The following is a 20,840-nucleotide window of genomic DNA, read 5'->3' as shown; positions in this document are numbered from 1 at the left end:
TGTAAACTATAATATGTGTGTGTATGCACAGAAAATTCTTCAAAATATTACAATTAAAAGAGGTACTGGAATTTAATTCCTTTATAAGTTTTTATGGTTGTATGTTCTTTTACAGGTTTTTTTTTTTAATCAGAAAAATTTACTTTTTATTCTGAAGAAAAACTAGATAGGCTGTGTTAACACTGTTATGGCTGTTCATATATCCGGGGAAATTTAATAGTTCATGGAGCATTTCTTTAGGATAAGTACAGATCAGTTAATGATTAATTCACTACTTCAAACTGGTGAAGATTACACTAACGTCATTGTTACCGATGCTACAAACAATTTTAAATGCCTATTTTATGATTACATCAAATTGTTTTATAATATGCACATGTAAATATCTTCCACAAGTTGATGAATTATTAAAGAGGGTAGAAATGTTACTTCACATCAACAAAGTATATATGGTTTTCCTAATTTCTATTGTTTAGTAGTAAATCTACACAAAATGTCACATAAAATAGAACAGGTAATTTTTCTCTATGGGAAAATTTACCTAAATGTTTGCTTTAATTATGTTCAAGATCTCAACACTTTTTATGAGTTGAGGACTTCAGCTTAACAATCCTCTAAGATCTAAAACTACCAGGAAAAAACTAGCAGTTCCTTGGTGGTCCAGTGGTCGGGACTCCACACTTGCACTGCAGGGGCACAAGTTCAGTCTCTGATCAGGGAGCTAAAATCCTGCATGCTGTGTGGCGTAGCCAAAAAAACAGAATTAAAATGTCAATGTTCCTACTGCTTCAAATTGCTCTATGACTATAAATATACTTAAAAAGAAAATATTAAACTCCCTTCATTTTTTAATGAGCTTTCTTTTCAAAGAAAGAACATTCTGCACAAGTCTCCACAGTAATGAAGTAGAAGTCATAAAGCAACAAAACTGATTTTTATGTGTATGTGTGTGGGCAGGAGGATTCTTAAGAAGATCAAAAACAGAAATCATGCCCTGGACTGTGAGCCTCTAAGCAATAGCATATTAAAGTCAGTTATATTGACTAGAATTAAACCTTAGTGTAAATCAGCAAAACAACTTCTGTTAAGTAAAAATCCAGATTTTGCATTTAAGCAAGTCTTTAATTCAAGCAAGATTCGGACAAGTTAAAAGGAGTTTATAATTACAAAGTAATGTCATGATATATAAGCACAAAGATTTTTAACAGGATAGGGAAACTGTCTATGATGATACTTAAATAGTTGTCCAATCACCAGCAGGACTGATAAAAATGGGGGAAAGGTCAAAAACTTGGGTCAAATAGATGATTAACGAAAAGAAAGGAGGCTGAAAGTTAAACGTACGTAAGTGGTCCTTATTTCCAAATGGAAGTGTAAACATAACACAAGTTTCTACAAAGATGCCCTACAATACTGATTTATAAAGCAGAAAAAGATCAGACATTCATTCTCATCCTTGAAGAAGCTAGGGAAAAAAATCTATTATTTAAGGAAAATAGTAACTCTCAGGAATTACAATGCCAACATGCAACCAGAAAAAAGGCAACAGTATGAAGTAATAAAAATCAAGCATACGGATGATGAAATTCACATGAAAAGATGACATGGATTTTGGTTCACCCCACAAGCATCAATAATGCTTACTCTTGTCAATATTCTGAAGCATTTGAGACTGTGTGACACAGACAGAGGGAATGTGACACAAAGGTGGTTTCTTCAATGTGCTAATGCTCGCACTCCAACACGCTTCCTAAAGGACAACTGCTGACCCTCATTACTTACAACTAACTCCAAATGCCTAGGACTCCCTTGCAAGTCAATCTAGCGCCAGAGAGGATATCTGCCACCAGTCAACAGAGGATCCCCTAAGTCCCAAGAGCAATTCCTCAAGGGGGTTTTAAAAATCCAGAAAACCAAAACTAAATCAAAAAAACGTTAAAATAAATATAGGCTTTGGGGGAGAATGGATACATGTATATGTATGGCTGAGTCCCTTCACTGTTCAGCCGAAACTACCACAACATTGTTAATAGGCTATATCCTAATACAAAATATAAAGTTAAAAGTTTGAAAAAAACTAAAATAAATACTGGCGACTGTATAAGGCAACTAGTTTGAAAAAGACAATATTCACTTGGATATAAAGTACTAGGGAATATATTAGAAAAGCTCAGTAACCATGTAAAATGAACATGTAAGTATAGTTTGAAGAGCTTCAAAACATAGGAAAACCTACAGCTGCCATGGGTTTTTTTGGTTTTGCAAAACATAATGCTTCACAATAAATTCATGTTAATCTGAATTTTAGAATCCATGTAGTTTTGTTTTTATTTATTAATATAGATCAATTGGAATTTATGCATAATCAGTTAAAGCTGATACATATAGGATGCATAATAAAAATGCCATGTTTATTTTAAACATGTATGAAATATACTTACACAGTAGCTCTTCAGTCTGATAAAATCCACAGTCATAGGAATGGATTTGTCACTATTTCTGTTCAGTGCTTTGATGTAATCCAACAGGTCGGCAAAGAACTTATAGCCCCCCTTGAGCACACAGAGGGCCACAATGTGATGGCCACCCATCTCCTTCATCACATCTCGAGCCAGCCGTTCGGTCCTACAGAAATTAAAATCAGTAACTTAATAGAAATTAAATTATATTATTAAAAAAAACATTTAAACTTTATGGAAATTCCCCGGCAGTCCAGGGGTTAGGACTCCATGTTTTCACTGATGAGGGTCTGGATTTGATCCCTGGTAAGGGAATTTAGATCCTGCAAGCTGAAGGGAGTGGACAAACATTTAAAAAAAAAAAGGAGGTTCAAGTCAGTAAACCTATAGCTGATTCATGTTGATGTATGGCAGAAACCAACAAATATTGTAAAGCAATTATCCTTCAATTAAAAAATAAGTTCAAAAAAATATAAATAAATAAAATCAATACATTGCAAATGTAAAAAAAAGGATTAAGCTTCCACAAAACACGTCCTCTGCCCCCTGTGAAGTCTATCTGTGCTCATAAAGCAAAGGTAAAAATTTCAAAAACCTTCAAAATCCATGTGTACTATAAGATCTATCATGAAAAATTTAAAAAAGCAAATTAAAATAAGATACAATTTTTACCTATCAAACTGGCAAATTCTGATAATACAATATTAGAAGAGACGGTGAAGAAAACAGCACACTCATATACCATTGGGAGTATAAATTAATACACCTTTCTGGAGGATACTTTGACAGTATCAAAACATTCAATAAACACCTTCCCCTTGGCCCAAAATTTCCCCATGGATAAAGTTAACTGACCAAATATCTGTAAAAGGATGTTCCCTTCTAGTATGATCTGTAAAAGCAAAAAAATGGAGACATCATGCATCCATCAATAAGGAACTGGTTATATCAATTATGGTACAGCCAGAAAGTGGAATGCCATGCAACCTTTAAATATTGACACAGCACCAGATGTACTAATCTGAAAAAATGTCCAATAAATTGTAGATCTATACAACAGCAATACTCATGTGTTAAAATATATGGTATACATACATAGGCAGTGAGTAGGGAAGAAATGTGTACAGGAGACCGAGAGAACTTTACTCTTCATGTTTAAGCGTCTAGAGTCAGAATATTTTAGAATATAGTTATAATAATATTATAATCTTAGAATAAAAAAGAACAGCCAGAGACACAAGACAAGCATTTAAAGAAAGTGAAGTTTTTCACTGAAATTTATTTAACAGAAAATTTTCAAGCTAGTGTGCATAATAATCAAAATATGACCTTGCCTTCCCATGATTGAGCCCCACTCCATTACCCTGTTCAGGGTTGAGAAATCAAAGACTTTGTGACTAAAGTTCATTCCTCCAGTTTCCCTTCAATATTTACTTTATTCTTCTCCATACAGATTCCCGGTATACCATGACTTATACTGGGTTATTCATAAGTTCTCCTCCCCTCCCTTTTTGTCAAGAGGGCTTCTAAAATAGAAAGCATCAATTATGTGAAAAGCTGGCCTAGTTTATGTTCAAATATCAACTAGTTAAAACAGTTGCTGACACCAGAAATTAATATAAGGAAAGACAAAATTCCAACTTGAGATCATACTAACCTGTCCATAATTAGTCCATGAGGAATAAACACCTTCTCCAAATCCTCAGCATAATGATTGGGTATACAAAATAAATTTAGGTCATAACCTGGTTCATCATCGCTAATCTGAAAAAGAAATACAGCTGTGTTAATGAGAGCATTTCAGGATACAAACACTTGATTGGATTTAGATGTTTAAAAACCTTAGCCTATCACAGAAATTTAGATATTATGAGATATCTTGTATGTGCTAAGTCATTTCAGTTGTTTCCAACTCTGTGACCCTATGGACTGTGGCCAAGAACTTTCTGTAACTTCATAGGTATAATGAATTGTAGTTATAGAAGAAATCAACCACGTTTCAGAGATGAACAGTTAAGATTACAGAAGTTGAATGACATGAAAATTTCTTTAGTTCAGCAGAGAAGAAAAACTAAATAGCTAAGACAAATATGGCAAAATCTTGATAATATTATAAACATAGGTGATAAGTACATAGAGATCAATTATACTTTTAATATGCTTTCCACTTTTGCATGTTTGAAAATTTAGTAAAAAAATGTTTAATACACTATAGTCTAACAAGTTAAAATATCACAGTGAACAAGAAAAATTGATGGTCCCTAACTCAAATCAAAATAGTCTCATCTCACAGTAGGGGAAAAAAAACCCACCATGAAGCTAAGTGATTCCTTAAAAACCCACGCTTGCATAACTCTGAGACTGTTATAATCAACTCATGAGGAGCCTTCATACTAGACACTCTAAGATTGTTTGAGTAGGACCACATATTGGTCATCTTGGTATGTCCAGTTCCTGGAAAGTAAAATATTAATAACACTGAGGACGTGGTACCTGTGGTGGTGAAACATACTATGAGTACAGCTTTCTAAATTTTGTATATGAACCTATACACACAGAGGACTTCCCAGGTGGTGCTGGTAGTAAAGAACCTGTCTGTCAATGCAGGAGATGTAAGAGACGCAGGTTCGATCCCTGGGTCAGAAAGATCCCCTAGAGGAGGAAATGGCAATCCATTCCAGTATTCTTGCCTGGAGAATCCCATGGACATAGGAGCCTGGTGGGCTATACTCCTTAGGGTCACACAGAGTCAGACACAACTGATGTGATTTAGCACGCATACACACAGAAAAACTATAATAAAATCACAAAAACCTTTATCTTGGGGAGTGGAGTTACAGTGATTTTATTTAGCTATATATTTCAAATTGTCTTCGATGAGTATATATTGCTTTTTACAAAGTCAAGTCCTCATTAATTAGTTGTGGTAGTATGTCTTTTCATATATAATATGAAAAGCATAGGGAAATTTTCTAAGATATATTAAAACCAAATCTATGAATAAAAAATTATAATAGAAATAAAAGGAAGACAAGAAAAAAAAGAAAGGTTGGTATGCAAGAATATACCAAACAGTGGTCAACTGTAAGAACTGGGGACCTGCCACTTTCTGCACATTAATCTTGACTTGGGTTTTTTTCATTGTCAATTTCACTTAAAAAAAAATTATAGTTTCTTTATAATTTCTATTCGGCATTATATTTAAAATTTCTTCAGCACCTGGCCAGTTAGCTCAGTTGGTTAGAGTGGTGCTAATACAGCTTATTCCAAAGACACCAACCAGAATTATAATATTTTGTTTCACATTTTATTCAAGATGGAATATCTTCCAAATCACATTCAAGAAGCTGATGACATGAACTTTGGCAGCTGGCAAGAAATATTGGTCAAACCATAATTAAATCTTGCCAAGTCAGTTATTATCTATTGAGCATCTCCTGCTCCAGTCAGCACTGTGTTAGGTGCTTAAGGACAAGTAGCTTGGTTTTCAATAAATTGTAAAAATAGATTTTTAAGATGCATCTATTATCCACAGAATTGATAATTATATTTTAAGAAATTTGAAGTTCATGTCGTCTTTCCTTCGGTCCCCAGAGTTCTGAGTTTTCCAGACTTTGGTGGAGTTTCAAGTGCTGTCAGACTGGTAGTAATTGCACGCCACTTCCGTCTGGAACTGTGGCCAGGAGGCTGGTGGTCATTTGGGCAGGTGGATCGGGACATGTCCACGGGCAAGGTCCAGCAGCACGCAGAGCACAGGCACTCGCTGGGCATGCAGCCTGAAGCCAATACGGGTTTGTTTTAAAAACAAACATGTATTACTTTCATACGCAGGGGGAAAATCCTATTTTGGGTATAGGAGAAAGATTATGCTAGATCCTCTAGGGTGAAGTACTAATGTACCCAACTCAGCATTCACATCAGGCTTATTTCACAAGACATTACTACAAAAAGAATGGGAATGGGACATCTGTGACACCTACAGGAGTATTTTAAGTGAGTATTATTTTTATAATGCTTCATAACAAGCAAGGTATTACTTTTCCAAATTTTATAAACTGAAATCTAATCAAAGTTTTGGGAAAAGGAGAGGTAGACCTTACTAGATCCTATGCAAGGATAAACATTCATGTCAGGCTTGTCAGACTAGATCTGCTATTACCTGACAAGAATGAAAAATGTACCATTTCAGAGTGCTTTAAAATCAAGATCCAGAGCACCAAAATGGTTTCCCTTCCTCCCAGTTACTCACTGCTCTGTCACAAGCATAAACCAGGACCCACCCAGTACTCTGAAACATGCAAGACTTTCACGGAAGACTACTGCTTCTGTGAAAATGACTCAGTATCTGGCTATGGGTTTTGCATGCATCCTAAGAACTTCAAGTCTTGTTTGTATCCATCAAAGCTAATGTGAATTTTGCCCAGAGTTCAAGTCAGACACGCAGTCTAACACAGACAGATCAGCAGGGATATAGCCCCAAATAGGAATTCTGTCATCATGCCAAATTCATTTCCATCTCAGGGAATTCCCTGGCAGTCCAGTGGTTAGGACTCCATGCTTTCACTGCTGGGTGCCCGGATTCGATCCCTGGTCAAGGAACTAAGATCCCTCCAGCTGTGTGGCATGGCCAAAAAATGAAATTTTTAAACAAATTTTCTCCAATTGAAAAGGTTTTATTTTCAACTGGTACTATTCGATTTATATATCACATTCAGTGTAAAAGGGTTTTTTTGTTATTTGATGCATTAAAAAAAATACATCAATATAACTCTTTCCAAAAGGCAAAAACAAAATTCATAAAATCTGCATCACTTGAGGTACTTTAGACATAAATTCACAACTTTGTTATAATTCACTATAAATATATGGGGTTGCCATTTCCTCCTCCAGGAGATCTTCCCAACCCAGGGATCGAACTAGTGTCTCATACGTCTCCTGCAGTGGCAGGTGGATTTTTTACCACTGAGCCACCTGGGAACCTCAATATTAATTGATTAATATCTGATATGAATTAACCCCATCTAATATGGATTAGTTAACAATCCAGTGGGTACTTTGATAGGAAGGGATCATATATATTTAATTACATAAAAATGCATTCAGCATCCACCTTGATTATAGCACTATGCCAGATTTTGTAGGAGGATACAAAGATGATTATAAATTGAGAGACTTCAAAGAGTTTATAATCTAATGGAAAAGACAAATATATATATATGACTAACTATACAGCACATTAAAGCTTATAATCTGTACCATATCTAATCCCACAAGCCCACAAATGTGTGATTATCAAAAGTGCTTATACACACTAAAGATAAATGGAACCCAAGGTCACCTAGCACCAATGACCCCTTCCTAAAGAAATATTAAGCTTAAAGTATATGATAAAGTATTATATTCTGTTGCCTAAATTGCAAACTGAGTAAATTAGACTGACATGTCTCTGGCACCGAATTAGCACAGCCTTCTAAATCAACTAGGTGACAGAAATGCCCAACCTTGTATATGAGTATAAATTACATGGTATTATTTGTAGCTTGTATGTCTAAGGACAGTGGTTACTACCAACACTTCCTAAAAGAAGTGTATTAGTCTGCTGTAACAAAAAATCATAGACTGGGTGGCTTAAACAACAGTAATAGTAACTTATTTCTCACTGTTCTGGAGGCTGTGAAGTCCAAGATCAAGGTTAGCAAAGTAGGCTCCATTATGAGGCCTCTTCTCCTGGCTTGTAGGCAGCTATCTTCTCCTGGCTATGTGTGTGCTGGGGGCAGCGTGGGGCTGGGAACTCTGGTGTCTTTCTTCAAAGACCAAGGCCCCACCCCCACAACCTTATCTAATCCTAATTACCTTCCCAAATACCACTGCTTGGCAGGGCAGGTGGGGCGGGGCGGTGGCTAAAGCTTCAACATGTGAACTTAAAATGCCTCAAGCTCACAAAGAAGCTTCTGGATGGCTTTGGGAAGGGCCCAACCCCAAAATATTTAGGGGAGAGCTCTGGAGGGGCTGGAAGTGGAAAACAAATGAAAATGTGGTTTCTTTGCAGATACATCTTTCCTTCTATGATTCCCAGTTCAGCCAGAAATGGCCAAAAGATAGGTTATTAATAGCTCTGAGACACTTACAATTTACTCAGTTCAGAAATCTGACTGCATCTACTCAGAGCTTTAGAAGGTAGCTTTCAAATTCTAACTCATCTATAATAAACTTGTTAATGGTAAAATCTACAAGGCACTTTTATTAATATGAAAGATTACTGAAAAATGTAACATTACTATATATCTTTTGTTTAGGACCAAAATCCATCTTTTACTATCATAAATTATCAAAATTATTTTATTTTCCAGTAAAACTGGAGCCACAAATTCTTAATAATTATATGTGTCACATCTATAATAATGGTTTTCATACATGAAAAATGTTGTTGCTTGTACATAAGATGTCTAATTACAAAGATATATTATCTAAAATTACAGTAAGCAAAGAAATTAACTAGAATGAAGATAACACATGCAACATCAATTCATCATCTGTGAGCTGGATGGCTTAGGTCTATTTGTGATCCAAAAATGACAATGTTTATGCGTCTAAACAAGACTAAATGGAAGTGAGGAAATGAGTTTTAAAATGTGAATTAAAAGGTGTACAGTAATAGATAAAATACATTTTATTTTATTCTTAGTAACCAACAATACGGGCTTCCCAGGTGGTGATAGCGGTAAAGAATCTGCCTGCTAAGGCAGGAGACCTAACAGACAAGAGTTCTCTGAGTCAGGAAGATCCCCTGAAAGAGGAAATAGCTACCCACTGCAGTACTTTTGCTTGGAGAATCCCATGGACAGAGGAGCCTGGCAGGCTACAGTCCGTAGGGTCGCAAAGAGTTGGACACGACTGAAGCAACTTAGCACACACACACCAACAATAATCCCAAGCTTCCAGAATGGGCAGAAATGACCAGGTGGCATATTTTTACCTTTGATATTCAGACACTTCAAACTCTCAAAAAACACCAAAGCAGATATGTCATACCCTTGGGATAATCTGTGATAACTCAGGGTATCTTAAGACCAAAATTATGAATTTCTGATGCATTTATTCCTAACTGTGAAAACAGTTTAAGCTAGTAGTATGTTCATTTTCCAATTTTATATCAGCCTTACAAATAAATTACATACATCACTTGCTTGCCCTCCCTTCTAATAGGTAAAGAATTAAAAGCTTTACAAGAATCTAAGGCTTACAAGAATTAAAATCAGCATTCTATTCAACTCAGGGATAAATTATTACCTGCTTCTATGTAAGTGGGCCCATAACTACTATCTATATGTACAAGGACATGCATTTAGCCAACATTATCATCTTTCCTTTCCAGTGTGCACAGTAGAATAATAGGCATGTTAACTCTGGGCAAAATACATGCCTATCAATTATCAGAAGCACAGTGCTGAAGATAGTAGTTCACAGCAATTTCAAATGTCTGTTTGAATTCTTATTTGTAGCAAATTTTTCTAAATATTAGACATTTGGCAGCCACTGGTAGGAAAGTAACAGTCTCAATATTGATATTAACAATGGTGGCTGGCAATTTTACAGCATATAAATCTTACTGATGCATGTAATATACAATTACAGAGGAAGAAGAGGACACTAGCACATCTTCATCTTTAGCATCTCTTCACACTGGGGGTAAAAATGACACGGCCTAATTACTCCCTAGTGAACTACAGAAAGCTAACAGAAAGCTAAAAGAACTCCAAGACCCTTCTTCTCTGTTGATCTGGTTGTTCCTTTTGTCTTTTTCCCACCTCTTGCCTACAGACTTTCTGTAATACCTAGATATAAAAAATGGATGGAAAAAGTTAAGATGAATCTATAGGATGCATGTCACATTAATTAATCAATTTTAGAATGAAACCACCAAATTCAACTACTCCATTTCTCAGCGGTCACCAAGGATAATTTTGGTCTACACTGTCAGCCTAAATCCTGTTGATAAAATGATAGTGTTGTGGACCCCAAAAAAGCACTATTTTATCAATTCTGTGAAAATGTGGCAGGGTAAGATTTAAGCCCAGTTAATAGGGATTACATTTCTAGCAGTGCTGCTGCTAAGTCACTTCAGTCGCATCCGACTCTGTGCGACCCCATAGACAGCAGCCCACTAGGCCCCTCTGTCCCTGGGATTCTCCAGGCAAGAACACTGGAGCGGGTTGCCATTTCCTTCTCCAATGCATGAAAGTGAAAGTGAAGTTGCTCAGTCTTGTTTGACCCTCAGCAACCCCATAGACTGCAGCCTTCCAGGCTCCTCCGTCCATGGGATTTTCCAGGCAAGAGTACTGGAGTCGGCCATCCTGAAATGTAGAAGATATTTTATCCACATAATGTATTTCTGATGCTTCATAATAACCTGCAAAAATTTAAAAGCTTGTTCTTTGTTCAAGTGTGTCCAAGTTTTCCCTGGTAGTTTAGAGACATACTTAGAAGTAGCATGGGTCTTACCAGGCAGATCTGGCGGTCAATTTCATCTGATTGATATTGGGTAAGTTACTTCATCCATCTATGCCTCCAAGATCATACTAGTATTTATCTACCTCCCTCAACGTCCCTCGGAATATCTATTATGTATTCTTAGGGCATTTATACTAGATAATGTTGTAAAATATTTACCTCACTGCCTAAGACATAGTATGTACTAAATAAACACCTACTACTGTCACTTTGAACTTAAAAGTGGAGAGGTTAAGAGCAGACTCTGGGGCCAGATAGCTTAGATTCAAATTCTAGTATTGCTGGGTCATCTTGGGAAAGTTACTTAACCTCTCTGAGCCAGGTAAATTTTTTAAATAAACATCAAACCAATTAATATGTATAAAGGGCTTAGTAACCAGCACATAGCAAGCACTATTTAACTGTTTGTTATTGCTAACATGGAGACAATTTCTGGGAAGGAAATAAAAAAGGGAACAGGAATTTGCAAACCAAAAACACAATGAATATCTTGATGTTTCAACAAAACTAACAGCCAGTTATAGCAAAAATAATTCACTGTATGCTGGGGCAAGCATTGGACCCCAAAACTTAAAACCAATCAACCTCCTCAGCAAGTGAATAAAAATAGCTGAGTACGTACTATTAGCATCATATTTAAGCACATGGCGCTTGATAGAGACCTAGGTTTGAGTCTGAGCTCCTCTCAATAACTTCAGAGATTTAGAGCCTAAAAGGATTCAAAGATTCCCCATCTGTAAAATGATAACCATACTTCTGTTAGAGGGTTGTTTTGAGGACTAAATAGGGATAGGCAGGTAATGACAATGATAGGATCCCAGCTGCTACTGTTGCTAAGCCGCTTCAGTCGTGTCCGACTCTGTGCGACCCCATAGACGGCAGCCCACCAGGCTCCCCTGTCCCTGGGATTCTCCAGGCAAGAACACTGGAGTGGGTTGCCATTTCCTTCTCCAATGCATGAAAGTGAAAAGTGAAAGTGAAGTCGCTCAGTCGTGTCCGACTCCTAGAGACCGCATGGACTGCAGCCTACCAGGCCCCTCCTTCCATGGGGTTTTCCAGGCAAGAGTACTGGAGTGGGGTGCCATTGCCTTCTCTGAAGGATCCGATAGGATCCCAGGGCAGACTCCATTAAGACCACTGCTCTTAAAGTCACAAGGCCTAATATGAAATAGAATCCTTTATTTTTTAGGGCTCAATGGTTTATTTAATTTACTCATCCAACAGAAAATCATCGAGAATTTCTTACGTGCAAGGCACTGTGATTCCTGCCCTTGTGGGAGAGACAATCAACAGGTAATAAGGTAACTGTTAAAATAATAATAATAGTAATAATGCAGGCTAAGGCATTTAACTATTGAGAGAGGGTTGGCTCTTTTAGCAAGCATGATCAGAAGGGGAGAGCAAGGGGAGGGAGCAGCTTGGCTTCCTGGAGAAACAAGAACCAATGAGGTTGGAGACAGGATACCAGAGACGGATTATGGTACCAATGTCCTTGAAGGTCAGGACCAGATTCGCATTTTTTATGTCCCCTGAGACATCAAAGAGCAACGGATTGGGATTCAAGCATATCTGATTACGAGGCCTGGCTTACCTCTGGGCTGTGGGAAAATTACCTAATATCAGTTAACTATTTTCTACGCATGTAGGTATGGTTACGGCTGCCAAGGCTGCCGCGAGGATGCAATGAAGCAATGCGCATTCCCACAGATATTCATCATAGTGTTTGCAGAACTAAGTGAAAATACCAGTCCCCGCATGCCTCCCATGTGGTCGTTTCCGTGCCCGGGGCCCTCTCCGGACCTGCCCTGAGGACCTCACTCCCACACTCCAAACCTACAGAGAAGAGCCTCTCCTAAGAAATCCCCCACCCTCACCGCGCCAGATCATTCCCGAACTGGCCCACGGCCCCTCCCCATAGCACGCTCGCCAGCGGCACATGTCAACCAAAACGCCATTTCCACCCTCTCCTCCCACACGCAGCCCTCCTTCCCGGGGCTCTCCAGAGGCGGCCACCCCGACCTCGCCGTTCCGTCACCCCAACGCCCCAGCGTGACACGCGGCCGAACCCAGGAAGATGCGGCCTCCCCCCTTCCCGCGACCCCAGGCCACCCGGACCCAAGCCCGCACTGCGGCCCCGCGGCTCGGGGGGGGGCCGGTGGCCGCCGCCACGGGCCTCGCGAGCCAGGTTGCTCACCACCACGCTGGGGCTGCGGGCCGCCATAACGTAGCCGGCTGGCGCGCGGGCTGAAGGCAGTCTGGGGAGGAGGAAGCCGGTGGCGGGGCCGAGCGGGAGGCGGAGGCGCGGCGGTGGGCGGCGCCGCGCGGGAAAGCCAAGAGGTCTGCAGGAGCGCTCTCCACCGCCGCTCAGAGCTCCGGAGCAACAGGCCCCGCCCCGCCCCGCCCCGCCCAGGGCCGCCCGCGCGCTCCCCGCGCGCCTCCGTGGGCGCCTGCGGGTTTCCACGCTCCGGTGGTGGCCGTGGGAATTTTCTTCCCAAGGAAGTGGAGAGTCGTCCGCAACCTCTCTTTTGCTTTCCCTCAGTCTCTGTCCAGACGGTCCCCAAATTCCCAGACCTGCCGCCGCCCTCCTTTCCTCCCAGTGGCCCTAAATCGGGCACCGACTCTTCAGGTTTCTGTCACCACGTGGTTCCTCTCGCCCAGCGTCCCCTTCCCAAGACCTTGGACTGCATTGCGGCTTCCATTTCCCTGAATCGTGGCCCAATTCTAACAAAAATCTTTAACTGGGTGTACGAGTTGAGACCTAGAACCGTAGAGTCAACCCGAACAGGGTATAAATCCGAAGGGAAACCTTAACTGTTCTTTGTGCGAATCAGACTCACTGAGCCACTCTTTTGCGTCTCAGTAAAATGAGGGTATTAACTTGGATCGTTGAGAAATAATGATATGTACGTAGACGGTGTTCTATGAGCACACACACTATATATATATATATATATATAATATATTATATTTTACATTACATTACATTACACATATATATATATGTAATGTATGTGTGTGTGTGTGTGTGTGTGTGTGTGTGTGTGTACAACACTGAAGACGGTGCACGATCAGTAAATGAGAGCTATCGCCTTCACTGATCTTTATTCTTTGCCGCCACAATTCCCGATATGAATCTGGGGGGGAAAATCTTTCCCTACACTCCAATAGGTGGAGCACGCCAATAACAGTTGTTCCATTTCTACTGTGCTCATCTGTGTAGCTCCAGCACCCACCACAGCGCCTAGCACATAGCTGGTGGCCTCCATTAAGGCCACTGACAGGTACGTGGTGGGAGGAGATTTGTGAAACTGGGCAAGTCATTGAACTCGGAGCGTCAGTCTCTTTCTCAGTTACGAACTTTTTGTACCTATCTTTTGGTGATCATGAGTGTATTTCCATTGGGTATAGACGTTGACGTTCATATCAGCACATTTTTATTACTTATTCCTTTAACAAACACTGTTGCCCTAGGAAGTTAAATCAGAGAAGTTTCGGTTATATATTTGGCCCCTGACACAAGCGGACTCAGCCGCCCACGTTGGTTTCTAAATCAAGTTCCAACTCTTCAGAACCCTTCCAGCTTGCTTCTGCTTTGCAGTTTCTTTCTCCAACCCCTATACTCCTGTATTTTAACAGAGACTTGAAATAAATGGTGAAAGCCAGTGATTTTAAAGACAAAGAAACAAATCATTATTTCAACCTTGTCATTTTAGGTGACAACTTGGAGCTTTTACTTGTGAAAAAAAAATTTTTTTAACAGCAAACAGAGTACAACCTACAAGAGGTAATCCTTTTGTTTGGTAAGTGAAAATCTGGTTCATATATGACATCTTTTGCTGATTTTGGACAATATATTTTAAATTGAAATGTATTCATTTAAATTTTTAATTGTTTTAAAACTAAAGATGAAACAAGAAAATAATGGTTTTTACTAATTACTATTTTTTCTGTAGTAATTAGTAATACCATTATTTTAACAGAAAATAATTTTGTCAGATAGGCAAAATAATTTTCTCACATAATTTTGTCATTCTGGGTGTCAAATATGCTAGGTATGCCACCATTCTTCACTAGAAGATCTGCATGCAGAAAGAAGTAAAAAAAAGCATGGGTATAACGCAACATTCCCCTGCCCCACCCCTGCCTTTCAAGAAACAATTTTGTAATCCACTTATGTGGACAGAATGAGGAATTATTTCTATACTACAGCCAATTCTGAGTATATTTCTGCTCCACAGGTTTCTTTGTTTAGTAAGAACCTTGTTTTTACCATGGTACTGTGTATTTCTATAGGGGAAAAAAATCACTGCAAAAATCCGTATCCTAAATGTTGAAAAACTGAATTTACAATAGCCTTCTCAATGTCAGATGTTTCTCCATCAGATTAAATTCTCATTAGTTTTACTTTGATTCCATGAATTGGATGAGAAACTGAACAATTACTGGAATTAACTAATGGGATGGTTCATTTTATGTGCCAACTTTGCTGGGTTGTGGTGCCCAGATATTTCATCAAACATTATTCTGGATGTTTCTATGCAGGTGTTTTTTGGATTAGATTAGCATTTAAATCACTGGATTTTGAGTATACCAGATTACCTCCATTTCAAGTCCTAAATAGAACAAAGGCTAACCTCCCCTGCTGGCAAGAAAGAATTCTGCCAGCCAGACTGGAACTGCAACTCTTCCCAGTTTCCAGCCTGCTAGCCTTCTCCATCAGATTTTGGACTCAGCCAGGCCTCCACAATCACATGAGCCAAGTCCATAAAATCTCTCTCTCTCTCCCTTTCTCTCTCCACACACACACATCCTGTTAGTTCTGTTTCTCTTTAGAACCCTGACTAATATAACTGATTTTCAATTTGAATCATCGCATGATATCAGTATAAAACTGACATCATTTAACTGTGAAGTTCTCCTGCTAGTAGAGCTACATCTTAAAAGCTATTGTTTCACTTTTCATCATGTACAAGGAAGCATGGCATCAAAAAGTAAATGAATGTTGAAAAGTATTTGATCTAAACAAAAGTCATTCATGAGCAATATGAAGCTACCCTCTCTGCAGCTGGACCTCCTTAAGTCATCCTCTTTGGGCACAATTTTCTTAAAATAACTACAAACCTTTGAGGTAGATGATGCTGTCTCTGCAGGCATGCATACAGCTTCTGGTTTTCATGTGATCAGTGATATCACTGAGGAGCCCCACCCACGAGTGGATAATTATCAACAAATGTTTTGTTCACATTGTACATTCATGATCAATTTTCTTAAATAACAAGTTCAGTATTTTTCATTAGTTATGTACTTTAGTTTTTTAAACTCATGCTGAAAGGGTGGACTGCAAGTTTTAAAAAATATAAGGGTTGTAGATTTGCAACATATAATGAATAACTATTGTACCAAGAGCATTCAGACTGTTTGCTGTATTATGTTCTATGGCAGGACATATTTCTACCTCTATTTCCTGAATATATTTTACATACATGTACATATGTAATTTCCTATGTCCACTGGCCTAGTGGCTTCATGTATCTTGCAGGTTTTGGCATGGGCACACCCAGCTGGCACACCCAATGTCCAGCAAGAGGCAGAGTAGTGAATACTGCTCTCCCAACCCCCACCCAGGATAAGAATGAGTCAGTTGTCTCTAACTCATAGTGTGAGTGCATTTGCTGACACAAGTGAACACCCAGCACACTGTCCTTGAGAGGAAAAGGGAGAAGGTTTATCACTGGCTGTCCACTGGTTGTTGCTTAGGTTTAACTGTGTTAAAGTGAGAATTTGGTTCTCTGCATATTGCATCTCATAAGCTAGTAGGCAAGGCCAAGGCAGAAGCTGGAATTTAAAAAGTGGTATGCAACTGACCCATCCTGGCTTATCTCGATTCAACTATTAATACTTACACTTTGACTTCCCTGGTGGTCCAGTGGTTAAGAATCTGCCTGCCAATGCAGGGAACATGGGTTTGATCCCTGGTGCGGGAAGATCCCACATGCCGTGGTACAGCTAAGCCCATGAGCTGCAACTAGTGAAGCCCTTGTGCCTGGAGCCTGTGCTCCACAAGAAGAGAAGCCACCACGAGAAGCCCACACACAGTGCAACAAAGAGTAGCCCCTGCTTGCCACAATGAGAAAAAGCCCACATGCAGCAACAAAGACCCAGCGCAGCAAAAAATAAATTAATTAGTAAAAAAAATACTTGATAGGAAAATGAAAAATCTGGGACAAATGCTAAATTGGACAAGATGCAGGGTAACACATAAACTGGGACTGTCTTTGGCAAACTGGAATATATAGTCCCCCTATAATGGTGTAGGCCAGGTTGAGGATGCTTTCCAATGCTCCTGATAGGCAGCTCCCAATCTCTGACCGGTTTTCTTCCTCTCCAGTTCATGTTGGCCACCATGCCTAACATAATTTGTGCTTCAGATTCATGGCAGGTCTCCAGTTTCATCATCTAGCATTCTGTTCTTGGCTCTCCTTACAACCTTTACTTCCCACTTCAGTTTGGATTCCACCTGCACCACTCTCTCACCACTGCCAGAGGTCCTTTGTACCCTTCTAATTCTGCTCTGCCACAATGGCAGTGCCACATCCTTGTTCAACCCACAGCCTGCTTTGCCCACCCTATTAGGCCGTTAAGGGCTGCAGGAGAATATCCCACAACCATGGACATTGATTCCTCTACAGATTCATGGTCTCAAACCTCAACCGGGCCCTAAACAGCCATGCACAATCCTTTACAAGTGCTTGGTCAGTTACCCCTCTTGTTCTCCTCAGGAATGTTCTGAACACATTCTCCTTCAACTCCATCAGATTCACTCTAGAACACAGATTCAACCCATTAACTTATGAAGAGATGGAAGGAATCAGACCTGAATCCCATCAGTTCCTTCCGCCAACATCTGCACTGCTTCTTCACCTCTTTTCTCCAGGCCAAGAGGTGATGAGTCTCTCCATACTTGCTCCATCTGCTTTTTCATCTCCCATCTCCTCTCAACAAACCTTCATTACCTCTGTCTCCTGCACCAACCATTGTACTGAAAAAAACTTTAACAAAGAACACCACTGACTGCTATCTTGCCAAATCCAATGGACATTCCTTTTGGCCTTACATAATTGTCCTTCACATTGCATTTGATACTATTTATCACTTTGTTCTTGAATGTCTCTATATTTCTTTGGCTGCTGGAGCACCGCCTTCCTGATTCTCCTACTGCCCTATTTCTTCTTGCTCCTTCTCTCAAACTTCCCAGTATACCCTTCCCATGTTAACATCCAATACAATCATACTTAGTGCAATGATCAAAATCAGGAAATTAACATTGCTACAACAGTGTTAACTAATCTAGAACCCTTATTTCAATTTCACCCATTGTCTCATTAATATCCTTCCTGGACCATGACTAGTTCCAGGAATGCATATTGCATTTCCCAAACTCTCCTTCATTCTGGAACAGTTCCCCAGTCTCTGTGGTCTTGACATTTTTGAAGGGCACTGGTGAGTTACTCTGAACAATGTCCCTCGATTTGGGTTCGTCCAATGGTATGACATCATTAGATTTCAGGCAGTCCACTTTGGGTCAGAAAGCCAACAGTTGTGATGCTGTGTTCCTCACAGCGCTTCACCTTAGGTGACACATGTTACCCATCTGTCCCATTATGGATGTTCACTTGGATTACTTAGTTAAGGCAGTGTCTGCTAGGTTTCTTCACTATAAAGACACTATTTTCCCCTTTGTAACTAATAAAGATTATGAGGAATGGTACTTTAAGACTATGTAAAAAATATTTTTTCTCATCAAACTTTCACCAATTTTAGCATTCTTGCCGGAAAGAATCACTGGGATGTTTATCAAATGTTGATTTTTCCTATTAACATAATTCCTTTTTAGTTTATTAGCTTGAATTCTATTACAATGAAGAGCTTTCCTTTCTCCCTATTCATTATTTATTAAGTTATTTATATCATCATAGACTCAGAGACTCCAATTTTATCTTATACATAATGATCCACTAGTAGCATGACTTTGTTACCCAAATTGCCCAAGATTTGGCCATTGGGAGGCCCTCTATGTTGGCTCCTATATCTTGATGTTTCCCCACCATCCTTTGAGCACCGTGTCTTTATTTTTTTGGCTGTTCCACGCAGCATCCTAGTTCCCAGACAAGGGATCAACTGGTGCCCTCTGTCTTGGGAGCATGGAGTCTTAACCACTTGACTGCCAGGCAAGTCCTGAGCACTAATTTCTGGCACTGCATGATTTTCTATGCTCCTCTTGTGCTTTCCGAGCCCTAGCCTTGGAATCAGCCATTTCCCCAAAAAGCCCTGGTTCCTTTAGGTTATAACTTTTAATTCATGATGGTAAAAACCAAATGTCTTATAATAAGCTTTTAGAGATTCATTCATTCATTCATGCCTCACTGCCAACTGGCAGGATCTTAGTTCTGGACCCGGGATGGTACTCCGGCCCTCAGCAGTCAAATCATAGAGTCCTAACCACTGGACTGCCAAGTAAATCCCAAGAGTAATTATATTTTAAAAACTAAGGTTTAAAATGTAATGCCATCTATCAGTATTTAGTATGTGTGCTGTGTGTGTGCTCAGTTGCTGAGTCATGTCTGACTCTTTGAGACCCTATGGACTGTAGCCCACCAGGCTCCTCTGTCCATGCAATTTTCCAGGCAAGAATACTGAAATGGGTTGCCATGCCCTCTTCCAGGGGATCTTCCTGACCCAGGGATCGAACCTGCATCTCCTGTGTCTCCTACACTGGCAGGCAGATTCTTTACCACTGAGCCACCTGGGTATGTATATGTATACTTAAGTTTGTACATTTAAATACTGATATATGTACATTTTGAGGTATGTTAAATTCTTTTTTGAAAAGAGAACCTTACATAAAATAGAATTAGTAGCTCACAAAAATAAAAAAGAGCTATATACTGAGTATACAGTTTGTTCTCAAGGTGAGGCAATAAAAGAATTAATTTCTACATGAAGACAGAGTTGTTGCCTCACCCAATATAAATGTGTACTCTTAAAAGGTCTACCTTTCATGCTTCTGTGCTACATTTGAGTGTTTTTGCTATAGAAATTTGTAAAAATCAGCAAATGAGACAGAAAGGGTTCCTTGCTTCTAGAGAGGCTAAAATCTCTAAGGTTATGTTACCTTCTGTTTTGGTTTTCAGAAAGCACTGTTACTCTGGTTATTAATACAGTTAAAGCTGTGGCTACTTGACGTTCTCAGGTATCTGTATGCTAACATGACATCTCTTTCTGATGGTGCTCTTTTCCAGGATCAGGTTCAAAATTCAGAATATTAAAAACAGACAGGGTATTTTACACCAAACTATCTTTAACACCTTCTTAGATGTCTGCTAGCACCAAAGGCTTACTCCTTGATCTCCTGACCCACAGTGTGGTATCACAAACAAAAGGATTGAGGGGTGTGTGTTAGAAATTATTAGGTATAATAGATATGCTTCATAATTTTTCATGAGTTCAACAGTGAACTGTCTTATATAGTTCAGGATCCCATTGTAGGGAAAGTTGTAAGTCAAAGAAGCTCAGGTTACTTTAGGTTAATTTTGTACAGGTCAAATATACTATAGGAAATTGTGTGTCTTTTCAAGCTGGGCAGTAACAGGGAGACAGATAAGAAATTGACCTAAAAAATATTTTATTGCTGAGTTTAAAATACCTCTGTTGTTTGAAAGTGATTATATAGAACACATTGTACAGGACAGATCGTAACACTGAAGATTTATCAAGGCCTTCTCTGTTGGTATGTTCTTGCCTCAGGGTTATCATACACTAAGTATGATAAAAAGTTACAAGTAGGTTCATTCCCTTGTGTACTAGTCTCTA

The 20,840-nt window shown here is 39.3% G+C and overlaps 1 protein-coding gene across 2 annotated transcripts in view; it reads right to left on the bottom strand.

The window, feature by feature from the left end:
• The window catches only part of HPRT1 (hypoxanthine phosphoribosyltransferase 1), a 31,310-nt gene extending 18,004 nt beyond the window's left edge, over positions 1 to 13,306 (bottom strand). Inside the window, exons 1-3 of one of the 2 annotated variants that reach the window (XM_061408381.1) lie at positions 13,165 to 13,306; positions 4,117 to 4,223; positions 2,442 to 2,625 (exon numbers count right to left, since the gene is read on the bottom strand). In XM_061408381.1, coding sequence (XP_061264365.1) covers positions 2,442 to 2,625; positions 4,117 to 4,223; positions 13,165 to 13,191 — 318 coding nt within the window. In that variant the 5' untranslated portion in view covers positions 13,192 to 13,306. Of the gene's footprint in view, positions 1 to 2,441; positions 2,626 to 4,116; positions 4,224 to 8,119; positions 8,186 to 13,164 lie in introns of those variants that run through there. The other variant, XM_061408379.1, reaches the window with a different exon arrangement.
• Positions 13,307 to 20,840: the final 7,534 nt, after the last annotated feature.

Source organism: Bos javanicus, chromosome X (assembly GCF_032452875.1).
Source record: "Bos javanicus breed banteng chromosome X, ARS-OSU_banteng_1.0, whole genome shotgun sequence".
NCBI classification, from domain to species: domain Eukaryota; kingdom Metazoa; phylum Chordata; class Mammalia; order Artiodactyla; family Bovidae; genus Bos; species Bos javanicus.
This window is presented reverse-complemented; position numbering and strand designations above follow the sequence as displayed.